The 20,645-nt window shown below is 47.4% G+C and overlaps 1 protein-coding gene across 1 annotated transcript; it reads right to left on the bottom strand.

Annotated features, from left to right (window-relative positions):
• Positions 1 to 219: 219 nt before the first annotated feature.
• si:ch211-202p1.5 (uncharacterized protein LOC103909337 homolog) lies at positions 220 to 18,863 on the bottom strand. Its single transcript, XM_042332731.1, has 4 exons — positions 18,803 to 18,863; positions 14,470 to 14,644; positions 813 to 941; positions 220 to 328 (listed from the first exon to the last, which is right to left on the bottom strand). The coding sequence occupies exons 1-4, from the start codon at positions 18,861 to 18,863 to the stop codon at positions 220 to 222; spliced, it is 474 nt and encodes a 157-aa protein (XP_042188665.1).
• Positions 18,864 to 20,645: the final 1,782 nt, after the last annotated feature.

Raw genomic sequence — 20,645 nt, 5'->3', positions numbered from 1 at the left:
TCTGCAATGGACACCCTCTGGGGAAGATCCAGCCTTTAGCAAAAATAGCAACTCTTGCTCCTGGAGTTTAACATGTGTGCCACTCTCGGGGGTGGGTGTGGGGTTTTGGTGGGGGGAGGTGGAATGTTGCAGAAGGGCTGCGGAACATGGGAAGCGAGGGGAAGTGGGAGGTGGATCCTTGAGTTCTCACGAGCTGTGTCCATTTCCCCACCTTCGCGCTTACGACCTCACCAGAGAGACCCTCTGACCACGTTTCTCTGGCATCGCCCGGACCACCTTGACCATTGTTGGGGTCAGTGCTCTCCCCGGCCTCGCGTCCCTCACGGGCCTGCGAAACATTAACAAACACAACGGCACCAATAGATTGGCGAAACAGACTCCAGGGGCTGAATGGCCCACTCCTTTTCCTATGTTCCTGTTTTGAAGCCCTGTCGCTTAAAGGTCAGTGCGCTCGTTTCACAAGGGGTTCGATTCCTGGGCAGAGCGAAAGCTTATCCAAGTTTCCTTGCTCCACGCTCCTCGTTTTATTTAGCGGTAAGTAGGAACCCGATTTATAGTCAATTGGTGGATCGCTTTCTGGGGTTAAAAATCCCTTTTAAATAAAAAATGTGGTCACTCAATCCATGACTGTTTGTGGGACGCTGTGTGTGCAGTTGGCTACTGTGTTTCCTCCACAAAATCCACAGTGAATTCACCTTACATTATATCCTGTGAAGCGCTTTGAGACGTCTCAATGACACGATAAGGCGCTGTCTCAAATGCAAGGACTATCATCACTATTATCTGCACTGAGATGGTATCTTGGGACGTACCGTTGCCCTCTGACCGTTGTCAGGCAGAATCGGTGACACTTCGGGTCACGCAGCTTGGCACAGAGACAGCGACTCAACTCCCTCTTCCGTCTTCCCACAGGCGTTCCCAGGCCATAAGGAACCACCTGTCTGTGCGAGAGAGAGAGAGAGAGAGAGCGACAGACACAATCAGTTCACGCAGCCTCACTAGGGTCTCCGCAAAACACACGCTCACAGTAAGAAGATTGTGGGGTCAGAGCCCCATGTCGGGACTTTGAGTTCATTGTCTAGACCTCAACTAGACTGTGACGCTCCAGTGCAGTGCTGGGGGAACTCTGGATTGTTAGCGGTGCTTTCCTTTGGTTGAGGCGTTAAACTGAGGTCCCGTCTGCCTGGTCAGGTGGATGTTAAAGATCCCATGGCACTATTGGAAAAGAAAAGGGAGTTTCTCTCTCCAGATGTCCTGGCCAACAATCCTCCAAATATCCTGTGAAGCGCTTTGAGACTTCTAGAAGATGTGAAAAGGGCTATGTCAAATGCAAGGTTCATCATTATTATTAAATAAAATTGGGCGTTCGCTCCATAGCTGTTTGTGGGACATTGCTGTGTGCAATTGGCTGACACGTTTCGTCCACAAAAATACACAGTCATTCCCGTTTACAGCTAATCCTGTGAAGCACTTTGAGACGTCTCGACAACGTGAAAGGCTCTATATCAAACGCAAGGAATATTATTATTATTTGGAGTAAATCCTGCAAAGCGCTTTGAAATATTATGTTATTGAAATAATAATAATCCTTGTAACTGATACGGGTATTTATATAGCGCCCTTCATGTGGGGTAGGGTCCCAGAGCCCTGGAAAAACAGCACCAACTGTAAAATTTGCCACTACTTGTCCAGCTAGGGCTGCCTTACCCGTCAGGGCTTTGGCTTGCAGGGTTAACAGGAGATGAGTAGGAAGAGTTCTATCTGCATCTCCAAGTCTTTTCTGCTTAGAACTTGCCACCACAAGGAGTAGTTGAGGCGAATGGCATAGACGCATTTAAGGGGAAGTCAGATAAGTACATGAGGGAGACAGGAATAGAAGGTTCTGCTTGAAGGCTTAGTTGAGGAAGGGCTGGAGGAGGCTCATATAGAGCATAAACACCGGCATAGACCAGTTGGGCCGAGTGGCCGGTTTCTGTGCTGTATATTCTATGTAACTCTATGTAAAAGGATTGTGGATAAAGGGATGTGAATAAGGAAGCGTGTGATTAAGGGGGAATGCCATGACCAATCGCCCAGCTCCACCATGTCTCTCCCCTCAGGCCACCAAAACCCTCATCCACGCATTTATTACATCTTGGCTCGACTCCCTCCTTGTCGGCCTCCCCAGCTCTTTCCTCCACAAGCTGCAGAACTCTGCAGCTCGAGTCCAGTCCCGGACCAGGCTCCGTGACCCCATCACCTCCACCCTCGCCCGGCTCTACTGTCTCCCATTCCTCAGAGGATAGATTTCAAAATCCTCGTCCTCGCCTTCAAAGCCATCACAGCGTCACTCCTTCCTCCCTCTGTGACCTGCTAACCCCATATCAACCTGTCCGCTTCCTCCGCTCAGCAGGCTCTGATCTGTTCCATGTCCCCCGCCCAGCCCACCCCACCGTCAGCGATTGGGCCTTCAGCCTCTCTGCCCCCACCCTTTCGAATTCCATCCCAGTCCCTTCGCCTCACTCCCTCCCTTGCCTCCTTCAACAACAACAACAACAACAACAAGATTCCATTTATAAAGCGCCTTTCACGTCAGGAGGACGTCCCAAGGCGCTGCACAGTTGGGTCATGACCCGAGCAGGGGGGAAATGGTCAGGGTGAGGGGAGGGAAGGGAGGGAGCGAGGAGGGGGGAAATGGTCAGGGTGAGGGAAGGGAGGGAGCAAGGAGGGGGAAATGGTCAGGGTGAGGGGAGGGAAGGGAGGGAGCGAGGAGGAGGAAGAGAGTCGAGAGGGGAGCTGAAGGCTCGGTCAAAGAGAAAGGTTTTGAGACCGGCCTTGAAGGAGGAAAGGGAGGAAGCAAGGCGAAGGCACTGGGGGATGGAGTTCCAGAGCCTGGGGGCTGAGAGGCTGAAGGCCCGACCACCGATGGTAGGGCGGTTGGGGCGGGGGACGTGGAGCAGACCGGAGCCAGAGGAACGGAGGGTACGGGCAGGTAGGTAGGGGGATAGTAGGTTGGAGAGGTAGGAGGGAGCAAGGCCGTGAATGGCCTTGTAGGTGAGGATGAGGATCTTGAAATCAAGGCTTGTCTCAAGACCCTCCTCTTCAACTGCAGTTTCGGTCAGCCTTCAACCGCCACCCTCCCTGGCCTCCTCCCCTCCTGATCCCAAACCCCAGCTCGGCTCCAAATCCCTGACTGTCCAGCGCCTTGGGACATCCTCTTGATGTGAAAGGCGTCACACAAGTACAATTTGTTGTTGTTGTTGTGGACGTGGGAGTGTGTGGGCAGGTATGGATGTGGGGAGGTTCGATTGGGGTTGATACAGAGAGTATCCTACTGCTCTCTGAATATGACCTAATTAATGCCTTGCCCAAATTGAATAGGGTTCTGATCTAATAATAATAATAATAATAATGTTTCAATGATGTGATAAGGTGCTGTATCAAATGCAAGGATTACTATTATTATTATATGTGGAGTCTTGCGGCGTATTAGTGAGAGCACTTGCCTCAGAAGCGAGAGGATCTAGGTTTGATTCCCGGGCAGGGCGAAACATTCGGCAATTTTCCTTGCTCCACGCACACCTCTGTTTACTTAGCAGTCCGTAGGAACCCGGTTGTTAGTCGCTTTCCAAGGGTGTCATAAACCCTTCAAAAAATTACAATAATAATCATTTGCTCACTCAAAACACTACTGTTTGTGGGACTCTGCGATGCAAAATTGGCTGCCACATTTCGCCCACAAAATGTACAGTCAATTCGCTTTACAATATATTCTGTGAAGCGCTTTGAGACGTCTCGAAGGCGTGCTCAGGCCCTATATCAAATGCAAGGATTATTATTATCATTAAATTGTTAAAATGACTATTAAAGTATTCATTCAAATTATTATTATTATTATTACAAATCTTAAAAACACCTGAAAATTAACCGTTAAAAAAGAATTGACAAACCAAGCAAAATCCCACACGACAGACGAGGAGTGCCTTTAAATAATGTTCTGGATTCGCTTATTCAGCTGATACATGGTTTCATGTTTTTCTTCTCTCTCTAATCCCAATGCTTTTCATTCCTAAACCTTTTATTAGCCTTTTTTTCCAAACAAACCCACACATTTTTTCCCTAAATTGTTTTATTTCCCTTTTTTAGCTTCTGGGTAATCCCTCACTATTTGTCTCCTTGGTTCCAAGATTTAGTTGTCTATGACCTACCGGGTTGTACTGTTGTGTTTGGCTTCTTCAGTTATTATTAAGTGGAGCCCAGCTTACAATAGACACTGGGACTCATGCATTCCTTGACCTACTGAGTGTGTCAGCCTGGCTCAGTTGGTCGCACGCTCACCTCTGGGTCAGGAGGTTGTGGGTTCAAGCCTGTTAACTCTATAAGCCGGAACGGTAACGGGGAGGGTGGACAAGCAGCAAGAAAGCGTGTCAGACAGCGATAATTGAAGCACTTTGAGACGTCTTGAAGACACTATAAGCTGATAAATGCAAGATTTATTATTATCAATGGCAAACGATGCGGTTTTAGCTGGTTAGACTCCAGCGCTCACTCCAACACGCTCTCTGTGTTCCAAAACCTTGGCTCTTGCCAACCTGCACTTAATATTCTTTGGAATAAGTAAGCAGGATGCTTTCCTCCAGGAAGAGAGTGGGCTTTCTATTCCAGACACAGGAATTTGATGGTGAATAAATTGGTGGGAATTCTCAGTTTGGTTTTTAATATTCCTACATATAGCAATGGGTTTCCACGTGTGTCAGATACCTGACAGACCCAAAGTAAGACCTGACATTAGTTCAAAGTGATACCGGGGCTGAGGGACTTCAGTTATGTGGAGAGACTAGAGAAGCTGGGATCGTTCACCTTAGAGCAGAGAAGGTTAAGAGGAGATTTAATAGAAGTGTTCAAAATTATGAGGGCATTTTGATAGAAAAAATAAGGAGGAACTGTTTCCTCTGGCGGGTGGGGTCGGTAATCAGAGGACACAGCTTGAAGATAATTGGCAAAAGAACCAGATGTAAGATGAAGAGAATTTTTTTATGCAACGAGTTGTTACAATCTGGAATGCACTGCCTGAAAGTGCGACGCATTGCCTGAAGCAGATTCATTAACTTTCAAAAGGGAATTGGATATGTACAGTACTTGAAAAGCAAAAAAATGCAAGGCTACAGGGAAGGAGCGGAGCAGTGGGACTAATTGGATGATAATAATCATCCTTGTATTCGTTATAGCCCCTTATCACGTCGTAGAGATATCTCAAAGCGCTTCACAGAATATATTAACTGACTGAGTGGGGCTGACACACACTGAGCTGACACTGATTCCCTGTCCCCCAGGGGATGACCTTCAAATTCCACCTTGATACCTACTCGGTACTAGTACTCAGTACTCAGTACTACTCAGCAGGTATAATCCTTTTCCATCGATGCACTCAAAACCTTTCAGACGGTTTAACAACCTTCATCAGTCCTGCTGGTAACTCTCTCCGTTCAAAGTGAAAACAGACCCAACATTTTCCTGCAAGTCTCAGTAACATAGTCCCTCATCTCTGTGTCACATCCGTGCCAGTTGATTCTGTGGAGTCCTCTAGCGGATTGGTTAGAGCACTCGTCTCGCAAGCGGGAGGACCTGGGTTTGATTGCTGTGCGCAATTGGCTGCCGTGTTTTGCCCACAAAATATACAGTCAATTCACTTTACAGTGTATTCTGTGAAGCGCTTTGAGGCTTTTCGACGTGATAAGGTGCTATATCAAATGTAAGGATGATTATTATTATTATTATTATTATTATTATTACAACTGTTTGGAAGGTGGGAGACAAAGTTGTCTTTGGGACGTCCTCCCGATGTGAAAGGCACTCTATAAATGCAATTTTGTTGTTGTTGTTGTTGTTGTCCAGAAGTGTGTGGGGAAAGAGAGGAGGAGAAAAGTATTTCAACAACAACAACAACAACAAGATTCCATTTATAAAGCGCCTTTCACGTCAGGAGGACGTCCCAAGGCGCTGCACAGTTGGGTCATGACCCGAGCAGGGGGGAAATGGTCAGGGTGAGGGGAGGGAAGGGAGGGAGTGAGAAGGGGGAAGAGAGTCGAGAGGGGAGCTGAAGGCTCGGTCAAAGAGAAAGGTCTTGAGACCGGCCTTGAAGGAGGAGAGGGAGGAAGCGGCGAAGGCACTGGGGATAGAGTTCCAGAGCCTCGGGGCTGAGAGGCTGAAGGCCCGACCACCGATGGTAGGGCGGTTGGGGCGGGGGACGTGGAGCAGACCGGAGCCGGCGGAACGGAGGGTACGGGCAGGTAGGTAGGGGGATAGTAGGTTGGAGAGGTAGGAGGGAGCGAGGCCGTGAATGGCCTTGTAGGTGAGGATGAGGATCTTGAAATCAATCCTCTGGGGGATGGGGAGCCAGTGGAGGCGAGCGAGGGTGGGAGTGATGTGGTCCCGAAGCCTGGTGCGGTACAGCACACGAGCTGCAGAGTTCTGGATGACCTGCAGTGTGGAGGGAGGTGGCGGGAAGGCCGGCGAGGAGAGAGTTCCCATAGTCCAGCCTTGAGGTGACAAAGGCGTGAACCAGAGTTTCAGCCGCGTGAGGGGTGAGGTAGTGCCATAGTCTGGCGATGTTCCGGAGGTGATGGAAGGCGGTGCCAGTTGTGGTGCGGATGTGAGGGAGAAAGGACAGCTCAGGGTCGAGCTCAGGGACTATTTCAGTCCCAAGTGAGGTTAAGGACACGTTTTAAGGATACTTTTGATTGTGTGACCCATAACGGGTCCCTTAATTGGGAGTCTTGTAGCATATTGGAGTCCTTTAAAGTATTGGTTAGAGCACTCTCTTCGCGAATTACTGGGGTTTCTGGTAGTTGGGGGCAAAATGCCCGCCCTTTGCAATGGGAGACATATCATTGTCCAGAAATAATAACAGTATTAATTCTTGTATTTGATACAGCGCCTTATCACGTCTCCCAAGACGTCTCAAAGCCCTTCACGGAATATATCATAAAGTGGACTGACTGTATATTTGTTGGGGAAATATAGAAGTGTGGGGGAGAGAGTGGGAGAAGAGATGTATTTCACTCCCAACTGAAGTTAAGGACATGTTTTAAGGATATATTGTGAATGTATGATCCCTTCAGCCCACGATGGGTCCCTTCATTATCCTCGGAATTAAGATAAGGAGTGAAATAATAATAATATAATGAAATGCCTTCAGGAATGCTGTACTTGGTAGCTCTCCCACCCCCTCCCCTCCCCCACACATGTGTCAGTGGTCCCTCCAGTACCACGCAGTTTTGCCACATGTGCACTAACTCTGCACAGCGAGGGGAAAAGCAAAATTAATATAAGCAAACACCCCCCTGCCTTCTGCGCAATCTGTGCCTCTCGGCATTTGGATCAAGTCCTGTCTCGATGTTCTTCTCCCCCCCCCCACTCCCATAATAAAACACCACCCCTGCCTTCCCCCATCTCGCATTCGCCTTCAAATCAGCCTGACTTGGGCTTCGGAACTCTCCCTCTGCTTCCACAAATCGCAGGTCCAAGCCCAATAATAATACTATTCCTTGTGTTTTAATACAGCGCCTTATGAAGTCATTGAGACGTGTCTTAATGTGCTTCACCGAATGTATTGCAAAGTGAATTAATAATAATAATAATCCTTGCATTTGATGTAGCGCTTTTCACGTCTTCTCGACGTCTCAAAGCGCTTCACTTTAGACTGTAAAGTGAATTGACTATTTTGTGGGTGAACCGCGGCAGCCAATTGCACCCAACAGTTATGGAGTAAGTGACCACATATTTGTTCTTTTTGTGGGGAGTTATTACGTCTGGAAAGTGATCTGCCAATTGACTAACCATCAGGTTCATACTTACCGCTAAATGAACAGAGACATGTGCGCAGTAAGAAAACTTGCCTAAGGCGTTGCCCTGCCCGTTAATCGAACCCAGATCCTCTGGCTTGCGAGGCGAGTGCTCCAGCCAATACACTGCAGGACTCCATGAGTCTCAGTCCTATAAGGCGCTGAAAAAAAATTGCTTCTAAAGTTTCTAAGCACTGACAACACACTTCCGAATAGCACCTAAAATTGTGTTATAAAACACGGACCGACTTAGACTTGTGCAAGATCAAAACAAACTTGTTCCCTCTTGTATTGAAATGCCACTGAGAAGGTTCCAAGCACGGGATTCGTTTTTGCCTGAGGTTCGATCGCTTCTGACGAGATGTGTCTAAGACAGCCCAGACAGGTTTGTACTGATCCACGACCCTGTTGATGGCCCATCAATCCATCTGCCCGATCACCGAAACTTGGGAATCAGGCATGGAATCATAGAACCTTACAGCACAGAAGGAGGCCATTCGACCCATTGTGTCTGCGAAAGAGTTATGATGGAGTCCTGTAGCATATCGGTTAGAGCACTCGTCTCACAAGCGAGAAGACCTGTGTTCGATTCCTGGGCAGGGTGAAACCTTACGCAAGTTTTCTTACCCCACGCACCACTGTTTACCTAGCAATAAGTAGGAACCTAGTTGTTAATTAGTTGATAGTTAGTTAGATAGTTAGTTGTTAGTTGATTGGCAGATCGCTTTCCTGGGGTAATAATCACCCCCCAAAAATGTGGTCATTCGATCCCGACTGTTTGTGGGACACTGCTGTGCGCAATTGGCTACTGCGTTTTGCCCACAAATAGCCAGTCAATGCACTTTACAGTCTATTCTGTGAAGCGCTTTGAGACGTCTAGCGTGAAAAACGCTATATGAAATGCAAGGATTATTATTATTATTATTATATTGGCTCTCAGAAGGGAAAGAGATAGATATCGTTTCGCCCACAAAGGTATATTGTCAATCCACTGTACAGCATATTCTGTGAAGCGTTTTGAGACGTGTCGAAGACGTGATAAGGTGCGATATCAATTGCAAAGATTATTATTATTATTATACCTAAAAAGGAGTTAACTACAGGGGTGGAAGGGCCAGTAAATGGGACTGAAAGGATTGCTCTTTAAAAGAGCTGGCACAGACACGATGGGCCGAATGGCCTTGTTCTGAGCCATAAATTTCTGTGGTTCCATGGATGTGCGGGGGAGAGTGCGGGATAGTGGGATTAATGGGGAGAATCCCGGAGATTTAGGAAAACAGGGAGAAGCGGCCATGATGCCAGTGGCTGAACTAAAAATACTTGAATTGACATGAGATATCGGCAGTACATAATACATTGATATTATAAATCAGGGGGTTAGGGAGTAGGGGATGAGTGGGGGAAAGGGAGGAGTATTAGGGGGTCAGTGTCCAATGACTGAACCAGATAGTCTCATCATTTCAAGCACTCTAAGACTCTACCCCACATGAAGGGCACTTATGAATGTCTATGGGATGGTGGGAGGAAGGAGGGATGTCTGTTCAGTTAGATGGAGACCACAGATGTATTGTACACCTGACTGGACAATCCCTTTGACAGTATAGGAGACAGCGCTTGAGCATAAGCCTGGACCCAGGCCCTCGGGACGTCCTCAAGACGTGAAAGGCGCTGTACAAATGCCATTTGTTGTTGCTGTTGACTGAATGGGACTGGACTGGGTCGTGAGCTCAAAGACCATGAATCAGGATCTGCAACCCACACGAAAGATGATTTTTCTCCATCAATCTTTCGCCCACAAAATGCAGTCACTCCACTTTACAGTTATTTTGTGAAGCACTTTGAGACGTCTCAACAAAGTGATAAGGCACTATGTCAAATACAAGGATTATTAATATTATTATTATTATTATCCTTCACGCAATTTCTCTGGCTGGATAACCCAGACCTCTTTCTGCCCTCTCCCTCTCATCTCCTCCTCCCTCCTAAGCCACAGAATCCATCACTTCAACCAAAAAATGAGAGAGAGAGAGAGAGAGAGAGAGATATGGCATCTTGAGGTGTCTTGACAGCTTTTTTGATCCCCCATCAGACAGGGATCCTGAGCGAGAATTCCTCAGATGAATGTACGTCTCACATCTGCTTTCAATTACCTTTTGCAAATCCCAGGCCGAACATTAGCCGAGACAGCATAATATTGATCGGGGTGGGAGGAGGAAAGAGGGAGAATGAGATGGAATAGGTATAGATGAAGCAACGTGGAGTCCTATAGCCCAGTGGTTAGAGGGTTTGCCTCGCAAGCGAGAGGACCCAGGTTCGATTCCCAGGCAGGGCGAAACCTTAGGCAAGTTTCCTTACTCCACACGCCTCTGTTTACCTAATAGTAAATAGGAACCAAGTTGCTAGTCGATTGGCGGATCACTTTCTGGGGGTAATAATTCCTTCAAAAAAAATAGTGCGGTTACTCAGTCCACGACTATTTGTGGGACATTGCCTTGTGCAATTGGCTGCCGGGTTTCGCCCCCAAAATACACAGTCAATTTACTTTAGAGTATATTCTGTGAAGCGCTTTGAGACGTCTCGACAATGTGATAAGGCGCGATAACAAATGCAGGGATTATCATTATTATTAGGTAAACTACAGTGTTTACAGCTGGCACGGACACGATGGACCTCCTCTGTGCCGTGGATTCCGGTGGTTATCTTGTCCTAGTCGGAGTGAAGCCAGCAGCCAGCCTTACTTCTCAGGTGAGGCACCTTGCAGTGAAAGACACGACTTGCAAGACCTTTTGCTGCACTTCTCTAATTCAATCAATCTCTGCTCCCGCCATCTGACTCCACATTTACTCTATTCATGTGATGTTTCAGAGTGTCGAGAATTTGATAGATTTTTCCTTTGAAGCCCTGTTTGCTGTTTCTTCTGAGAAACAGGCTTGAAAGGTAAGCCTGAATTCCACAGCTGTGTTTTCTAAGTTCTATAGTGTTTAAGTCAACAGTCAGCCTGGACTGGGGCACAATTCTACCTCAATGATACCTTCTCTATATTATAAAAATAATAATGATTCTTGCATTTGACACAGCTCTGTTTTGCCCACAAAATACACAATCAACTTTACAATATATTTTGTGAAGCATTTTGAGTCGTTTCAACCACTTGATAAGGCACTATATCAAATGTAATAATAATAATAATAATAATAATCCTCGATAAAGCACCTTATCACGTCTTTGAGATGTCTCAAACAGTTGTGGATTGAGTGACCAAATTATTATTTATTTTATTTTATTTTGGAAGGGATTGTTACCCCCAGAAAGTGTTCCACCAATTGACTAACAATCAGTTTCCTTCTTACTGCTTGGTAAACAGAGGCGTGCGGAGTAAGGAAACTTGCCTTAGGTTTCGCCCTGCCCATGAATCTAAACCAGGTCCTCTCGCTCAGTGTTATAAGGATCCTCCTCGTAAATTCCTCAACCCAAAATAATAATAATCCTTGCATTTGATGTAGTCTTTCACCAGGAGGACGTCTCAAAGCGCTTCACAGGATATGCCGTACAGTGCAGTGACTGTTGGCTGTGTGGGTGAACACGACGGCCAATTTTATACACACACACACACACACATCAACTATGAAGTGCAAGACCAATGTTGTTCGGTCAGACATGTGCAGTAACACTCCTGTGGAGTTATGCATCTTAGTGGTTAGAGCATTCGCCTCGTAAGTGAGAGGTCCCGGGTTCAATTCCCGGGCAAGGTGAACCGTTGGGTAACTTTCCTTACTCCACGCCCCTGTTTGCCTAGCAGTAAGTAGGAACCCGGTTGTTAGTCGATTGGCAGATTGCTTTTCCGGGGATAAAAATTCCTTAAAAAAAAAAAAAAATTGGGTCACTCAATCCACGACTCTTTGTGGGGCACTGCCGTGCGCAATTGGCCGCCGCGTTTCGCCCACAAAACACATATTGGAACCACATTTAAAATGTTGTACATCTCTACAAGACCCACTCGGAGTCATCTTTTCTTGTTTCACCTCTCTTTCTCTCGTCTTCTCGTGACATGATAATGTGTTGCCTCAATTGTGAGCATTATTGTTAAAGTCCCGTAGCGTAGTGTTTAGCACGCTCGCCTCACGAGCGAGAGGATCCGGGTTTGATTCCCGGGCAGGGCAAAACCTTAGGCAAGTTTCCTTACTCCACACTCCCCGTTTGCGTAACGGTAAGTAGAAATCCGGTTGTGAGTCGATTGGTGGATCGCTTTCTAGGGGTAATAACCCTCGCGAAAAAAAGTCACTCAATCCAAGACTGTTTGTGGGACGCTGCTGTGCGCAATTGGCTGCCGAGTTTTCCCCACAAATACGCAGTCAATCAACTTTACAATAGATTCTGTGAAATGCTTTGAGAGACGTCTCAACGACTTGATGAGGCGCTGTATCAAATCCAAGGATTATTGTTGTTATTATTAATCTCTCTCGAAGGACAGGGAGAGCCCAATGGAAGTGAAGCTCGTGGGATACAGACCTGTGTGCAAACAGGTCTCCGCCATGGTTCAGAGGGCTTTTCCCCGAAACTCCGAAACGAGAGGAGGGAACGAGGGAGGGTATGGGTGATGGTGGGGGGCAGGGAGGCGGTGGGGGTTGAACCCATAACCTTCTGACCCGGAGACGAGAGCCCTGCCGGCTGAACCAAGTTGAACAACCTGCTCGAGCTGTGGTTACATTCCTCAAACATTTCATCCAGAATTCTCAGCGCGTTCCTTAAGGGCTCCTGGAAGCAAATTAAGCCATCAATCTGACTTCTTTCAGAACACTGTGTTCCTTTGACACCTGACATCCCCCCACAACAGCCCCACCCCTCACCGATTCCCGAGGCAAAAGCTGAGGCAAGTTTCCTTGGCTTCCATGTTTTGCCCACGAGATATATACTTTACAGTCGATTCTGTGAAGAGCTTTGAGACGTCTCGAGGACGTGATAAGGCGCTATATCAAACGCAAGGATTATTATTATATTGCTATTATTACTCCACACACCTCTGTTTACCCAGTGTTTAAGCAGGAACCCAGTTGTTAGGTGATTGGCAGATCGCTTTCTGGGAGTAATAATCCCTTCAAAAAAATATATAAAATAAATAATCAAATAACGTGGTCACTCAATCCCCAACTGTTTGTGGGACATTGCTGTGCTCAATTGGCTGCTACGCTTTGCCCACAAAATATAATCAATTCACTTTAGTGTATTCAGTGAATTTCTTTCGGACATCTCGATGATGTCTCAATGTTCTGCGCTGCCGGAGGTGCCTTTCTTCAGATGAAACCTCAAACCAAGGCCCTGACGCTAAAGATCCTGGGGCACTACTCTAAAAGAGGAGGGAGTTTCTCCCTTTCTCCTGGTCAACTATCCCCCAGGTAAAGCCGGTTATTCACTGGGACATTGCTGTGTGGGTAGGGGGGGTTGGGCGGGGGGGGGGGGGTAAATTCTAAACAAATCTATGCAAACACTATTTCAGTGGGCAAATAATGAACCTGTGGAACAGGCTCCCTAGGGAGACGGTTGAAGCAGGAAGTGTTGATTCCTTCAAACACAGATTAGATTTTGTTTTCTTTTAGGAAATAATATTATGGGATGTAGCACATAGAGAGTTTGGGATATATGTGCATGTGACCACCAGGGAAGTGGAAGGCGAATTAGATGGACCTTAATCTTCGCCCACAAAATACACGTTCAATCTGAATTACAGTATATTCTGCGAAGCGCTTTGACGTGTCTCAACCGACGTGATAAGGCATCAAATGCAGGGATTATTATTATTATTTTATGGAGTTCTATAGCATAGCGGTTAATGCATTCGCCTCGCAAGCGAGAGGATCTGGGTTCAATTCCCAGTTGGGCTGAAACCTTAAGCAAGTTTCCTAACTCCACACGCCTCTGTTTGCCTAGCAGTGTAAGTAGGAACCGGTTGTTCGTCGATTGGCAGATCGCTTTTCCAGGGATAATAATTCCTTAAAAAAATAATAACAATTTGGTCACTTAATCGACGACTGTTTGTGGGAAGCTGCTGTGCGCAATTGACCGCTGCGTTTCGCCCACAAAACACAGGTTGTAAACCCATTTAAAATGTGGTACATCTCTACGAGGCCGACTCTGAGTCATCTGCTCTTGTTTCCCCTCCCTTTCTCTCTTGTCTTATCGTGACACGATAGCGTGTTGCCTCCATTGTGAGCATTATTGTTAAAGCGTAGTGTTTAGCACGCTAGCCTCACAAGCGAGACGATCCCGGTTTGTTTCCCAGACGGGTCAAAGCCTTGATCCGGCACTATATCAAATGCAAGGATCATTAATATTGTTTGATACAGTGGCCTTGCTGCGGGGTTGGGTTTGGGAGAGAGAAATGCCAACGTCTGTGTGTTCGAGTACTTACCCTGGTTTGTGGTTATGCTGTTGTAATTGAGCAATTATATTAATAATAATAATCCTTCCATTTGACATAGTGAGATGTACTGAAATTGAATTGAAGGCACATCCCATGGGAGAAATGCCAATTGCCTAAGGTTTCGCCCTGCCTTGGAATCGAACTCAGGTCCTCTCGCTTGCGAGGCGAGTGCTCTAACCACTTACCCTGGTCCCTTGACCCACAGTGTTGTTGTTGTTGAGCACTTACCCTGGTGTGTTGACCCACACAATGCCCACATGGCAGAAGTAGACACACTCGGTGTCCTGCATGTTGGTACAGGAACATCGCCTCTCTCTGCGTCTCCCCGTCACTGCCAGCACCGGCCCTTCCTGGTGGCTGTGACGCTCCCCAGGTAAGGTTTCAGCCAGACTCCCCGAACTACCTGCAACCCAGCCAACCACACAGCTTCAGCACTCAGCTCAGAGTCGTAGAACCATAGAATCTTATAGCAGAGAAGGAGGCCATTCGGGCATTCGTACCTATGCCTGCTCCCTCCCTTGCCTCCTTCAGGACCCGTCTCAAGACCCCCCCACTCTTCGGCCACCCTCCTACCTCTCCACCTTCCCTGATCCCAAACTCTCAACTCCATTAAATTTTCCAACAACCTTCTCTGCACTAAGGAGAATGATCCCAGCTTCTCTAGTCTCTCCACTGAAGTCCCTCATCCCTCAGAATTCTGGTGATGTTCTTGTTTCAAACCAACCGTGAGGCTGAGAAAATATCCCGCCTTTGCACATCAACCCCGCTTCCATCAACCCTACCGACCCGGTCACTCCTTTCACTCTGCGAGCACTTGTCAGCTTCATGTCCTTATCCCCCTCACCATCACTGGTCGTCGGGCTTTCAGCCATTCTGCCCGCACTCTCTGGAGCTCTGTCCCAGAGTCCCTCTGGCTCACTCCCTCCCTCTCTCCCTCCCCTCGTTCATCCCAAGAACTTTCTGTTTAACCGCGTTTTGATCATCTTCCACGCTCCCCTCCCCTCACAGCTCGGGTTCACCAGTCACTGGGGACAGGGAATCCCACTCAGCTCCTGTTAACCCTGCAAGCCAAAGCCCTAATGGGTAGAGTGGTCCTCGCTGGACAAGCAGCGGGAAAGCTTGCCAGACAGCGATATCAATGGCAAGCTATGCAGTTTTATCCGGTTAGACTCCAGCAGTTACCCCCAACGCACACTCTGGGATCCCCAAGCCTTGGCTCTTGCCAACCTGTGCTTAATACTCTCCGGAATTAGGTAAGCAGGATGTCTTCCTCCAGGGAGAGAGAGCGCATTCCAATCCAACAATCTCTCTCTGGGATTTCCATGTGTAGGTGGGAGCCATGGAATTCTCAGCTCGGTTTAGACACGTTTGTGTATGGTGATGGGTTTCTGCATGTGTCAGACACCCGGCTGACCCCCAAAAGAACAGCTTGGGTGCCCAACCAGCAGTGTTAAGCAGTTTAAGAGCTCCGACACGGTTTACACATGACACATTACACGTAGGAACTTTACACGTGGTTTGCATCAGACAAACAATGACAGAGGGGGCAAAAACAGACGTCGCTGGGAACACTCGGCAGGTCAGGCAGCATCTATGGAGAAAGGAGAAACAGTGAAAGCATCTATGCTTTCTCCATAGATGCTACCTGACCTGCCGAGTGTTCCCAGCGACGTCTGTTTTTGTTTTCAGATTTCCAGCATCTGTAGTATTTTGCATTTTGTTAATGATAGAGAGGGAGTGTGACAAAGAGTGAGAGAGAGAGAGAGAGAGAGGGAGGGAGAGGGAGGGAGGGAGGACGAGAGCATAGAGAGAGAAAGAGAGAAACGTGAGACAGAAAATCAGAAGGGGCAACAGAGAGGGAATGTGACAAACAGTGTGAGAGAGAGAGAGAGAGAGAGAGAGAAAGAGAGGGAGGGAGCGAGCATGAGAGAAGAAAGAGAGAGAAATGTGAGACACAAAGAAGAGAGCAACAAAAGCAAGAAAGTGCAACAGAGAAGGAGTGTGAGAAAGAACATGACAGAGAATAATAATAATAATTCTTGCATTTGATGCAGCGCCTGATCACATCTCTGAGACGTCTCAAAGCGCTTCACAGGATATACTGTAAAGTGAATTGACTGTATATTTTGTGGGCGAAACGCGGCAGCCAATTGCGCACAGCGGCGTCCCCACAAACAGTCGTGGATTGAGTGACCGAATTATTATTATTTTTTTGAATTTTATTTTGAAGGAATTATTACCCCCGGAAGAGCAATCCGCCAATCAACTAACAACCGGGTTCCTACTCACTGTCGGGTAAACAGAGACGAGCGGAGTAGGGAAACCTGCCTAAGGTTTCTCCCGGCCCGGGAATCGAACCCGGGTCCTCTCGCTTGCGAGGCGAGAGAATGGTAGGGAGAAAGAGAGAGAGAGAGAGAGAGTGAGGGGGTGGCGGGGAAGGGGTGGGGTGGGTTGGGTTTGTGTGCGGAGCCTGGTGCATCGGTGGTGAAAGGCAAGTTGTACAGAGAGTTTAAGGGGAGAAATGGGTGTCCTGACCTAAGCAGCAGGCGATGACACAGGGAGTTAAGCCTTGCTCTGTGACCCGCGATCGCCAGCGACATTACAATGGAGGCATTTCACCTGTTACAGAAACTCGATCACACAGGTCTTCGCCCTCAGTGCGAGCGGGACCACAGGGCTGGGTCAAGCTCCTCACCATTCACCCCAACCCCACCCTCCAGCCATTACGTGCGGAGTTCCGAAGCGGAGTTGTTAACTCACTCGCCTCGCAAGCGAGAGGACCCGGGTTTGATTCCCGGCCAGGGCAAAACCTTAGGCAAGTTTCCCTACTGCACAGGCCTCTGTGTACTCAGCAGTTGGTAGGAAATATATCCCTCGAAAATCAATCGATGGATAAATAAATCGGTCATTCAATCCACGGGCTGTTTGTGGGACTTAATCAGCTGCCGTGTTTCACCCGCAAAATACTCAGTCAACCAATTCACTCTGCAATATATTCTGTGCAGGGCTTTGAGACGTGATAAGGCACTATATCAAACTCAAGGATTGTTATTATTATTATTATTATTATTATTATTATTATTATTATTATAATAACATCAGGAAAGTGAGCGGTGCTGAGCCGCAGATGGGAAGGGTGTGGTTCCCACTCTCAGAGACCACTTTGATGTTACAAATGCAGCATCAACGTAAAATAAAGGAGAGGATGAACCTGTTGACACTTGAAATCAGAGGTGTCAGGCGAGCGAGCCGAAATAAAATGAATGACACTCTTCCCCAACCCCACCCCCAGCCCCCCGGCCCTGCTCCTCACCCCCCCACCAGCACACACATTCCCCCACTTAATTGTTCGCCGTTCACTTGAACCTTCAAGCAATGAGATTTTGTCATTCTCGCCGGTAAATGAGAGCTTTTTACACAACGTCACACTCTCCAAGTCCTGCCACTCGTTCACACTTTTGTTTTCCCGTTTGCCCCGGTACACTCACTCTGGTCTCAACTCACGCTCGCTCACACTCTCAGTCACTCACTCTCACACTCACAACCACACACACACACACACACACATACTCGCACACTCACAGTCACTACATACTCCCACACTCACGCTCACTCACACGCTCGCGCCCTCACTCACACTCCCACAGTCACATACATACACGCACTGGTACTCGTACTCTCATACTCATTCACACTCGTGTACAAATGCAAACACTCAGTTGCGCGGACACGAACACACAAACGCTTTCACGCAGACACGCAAATACACACACAAACACACACACACACACAAATACACACAAACACACACACGCAAATACACACACAAACACACACACGCAAATACACACAAAAACGCACACACAACTGTACAAGGGGAAACACACATGTAAATGTGCAACCAAAAACAATCACACAAATCCAATTACAAACCACACACAAATACGAAATCCCAAAACAACTACAACAAATGACATCCCGCAGTCCCTCCATCTTGCCCCGTCCCTTGCCCCCTTTAAGAGCCGTCTCAAGATCCTCCTCTTCGACAGTGCCTTTGATCTCCCTCCTTCCACCCTCCCCGATCCCAACCCCCAGCTCGGGTCCGAAACACTGACTGTCCAGCACCTTGGGACGTCCTCCCGAGGTGAAAGGCAGTAATTTTGTTGTTGTTGTGCCTTTCATGTCGGGAGGACATCCCAAGGCGCTGGATGTCCACACACAAATGAGCGCGCACACATTCACAAGACCGTACACACCACAGGCACACGCACTCACGCACACACTCACACACAGACACACACATATATACACACAAGAACACACACACACAAGAGCGCGCACACACACACACACTCACACGCACACACACAAGAGCACACAGACACACACACACTCACTCACACACAGAGAAGAGAGCACACACACACACAGACACACACACACACATGTATACGCACAGAAACGCACACACACACACACACACGTGTTGGCAAAGAGAAAAATAAAGACCTGGTCTTAAGCATCGTTAAAGCTTTAAACCCTACAAGTTCCGGCCACTCACCTTCTCTGACCAGCACGGACATGATGGTGCTCACTAGTGAGCAGATCAGGAAGAGCTCCATTTACAAACGATTCCCCAAGAGGCGGAATTAAAAGGCAAACATGCACCTGGAGAACATATATTGTCCTGACAGAGAGGCGGGGGAGAGACTGTGGCGCTTCTTGAGAGAGGAGTGTCTTAACACTCCATCCGTGCATGTGCGTGTGTGTGTGTGTGTGTGTCTGTGTGTGTGTTGTGCGCATGAACTGAATATAAACTTAGTGCTTATATATCCAGGGAGAAATACATGCAAGCTGTTGAAACACACTCTCTCTCTCTCTCTTTCTCTCTCTCTTTCTCTCTCTCTTCCCTTAATCCTTTCTCGTGTCTCGCAGTCCCTCCCTTAGTAACCTTAGCTGGAAATAACTGCAAATAACCGACCCACATTGGCTCTTAACCCAACTCCAGCACACACACATACACACGCAGACACCTGCCGATAAATGCCAGGCTTCAGCTTGGTGTCAGAGTAACAGCATTAACGATTAACGTCAAACAGAGAGAGAGAGAGAGAGAGAGAGAAAGAATACTTTTATTGGGCGCAAGGGAAAGTTTGTAAAGGGATTGGGTTTCGCACTGAAAAGACATCAAATAGGAAATCTGTCCGGAAACATGCTGTGGAGATGAACACAGCATTGAACACTGACACAAGGAAATGCTTCACAGACTTTCTGTTGACTTTGAACTATCTCAATTTGCACGCAGTAATGTTCCACAAAAAGCCGTGAAGTTAACAACCGAATGTGGAGTCCTGTGGCTTAGCGTACTCGCCTCGCAAGCGAGAGACCTGGGTTCGATTCCAGGGCAATTGCAAAACTTTGGGCAAGTTTCCTTACTCCACATGCCTCCGTTTACCTAGCAGTAAGTAGGAGTAATCCAGATGTTAGTCGATTGGCCGAACGCTTTTCCAAGGGTAATAACTCCTTCAAAACAAAATAGTAAAATTGGTCACTTCCATCCACTTCAATCCATGCCCAATAAAAGTATTGTTTCTCTCTTTCTCCCCCTCTCTCTCGCTGTGTGGGTAATTGGCTGCCCTCAAAGTATATAATCAATTCACTTTACAGTATTTTCTGTGAAGCTCTTTGAGACTTCTCAACGATGTGAGGAGGATTGATATCAAATGCAAGAAACTCCTTTCTGTTTTTCGAACAACAGTCCTTGCATTTGGTACAGCGCCTTATCATGTTTTCGAGACGTCTCAAAGCACTTCACCGTCCCGGTTACCAGCCTCCCTCCTTTCAGCACCAAGTTAAAACATCTGCCTCGACTGTGAGCTCAAATTCTACGGCGTCGGAGGTGGGGAGGGGGTGGGAGGGAGATAGAGGAACTTAATCCTACAATCTTCTGACTCATGAGCAGGAGCGTTACTCAGAGAGCCAAGCTAACACCTGGATCAAGTCTGGATGGCAGAAGAATATAAATCAGGATTTGTGAGAGGAAAACCTTTGATATCAGCGTTCGTCCAAAACTTGAATCAAAGACCAGCTTGAGATGATAGGTCACTGTTCTGCTATTTGCCCGTCTCTGAGCCAATATCAACGTGAGGTTTCACCCGGAACCTTTGTTATGAACCCAATTCCTTCTGATTGAGGAGGGGATGGATTGAGCCTGGCTGCATGTGGAAATATATTTTCACCTAAAAAAACCTCAATAACATTTTTTAGTGTTTCGTTTTTACTTTGCCAATCTCAAGAGCTGGACCAGGAGGCATAGGACTTTTACAACAGGTCCCACACCGCAGAAACCCAAAAGTTATCTCGGTTGAGAAGCTTTTACTGTACTCAAGCAGGAGGTTGTCTCA

This window comes from Callorhinchus milii, unplaced genomic scaffold (genome assembly GCF_018977255.1).
Source record: "Callorhinchus milii isolate IMCB2004 unplaced genomic scaffold, IMCB_Cmil_1.0 Scaffold3, whole genome shotgun sequence".
Lineage (NCBI taxonomy): Eukaryota > Metazoa > Chordata > Chondrichthyes > Chimaeriformes > Callorhinchidae > Callorhinchus > Callorhinchus milii.
Note: the sequence above shows the minus strand (reverse complement) of the source record. Positions and strands in the feature narration are given on the sequence as shown.

What these genes read in the sequence shown, in the direction of transcription:
- si:ch211-202p1.5 (XM_042332731.1), bottom strand. Translation starts at nt 18,863, where the DNA reads ATGGAGCTCTTCCTGATCTGCTCACTAGTGAGCACCATCATGTCCGTG. An exon ending in GTCCGTGCTGGTCAGAGAAG is followed by an intron (nt 14,645 to 18,802) that starts GTGAGTGGCCGG and finishes GCTGGGTTGCAG; the next exon opens with GTAGTTCGGGGAGTCTGGCT. An exon ending in GTGTGGGTCAACACACCAGG is followed by an intron (nt 942 to 14,469) that starts GTAAGTGCTCAA and finishes TCTCTCGCACAG; the next exon opens with ACAGGTGGTTCCTTATGGCC.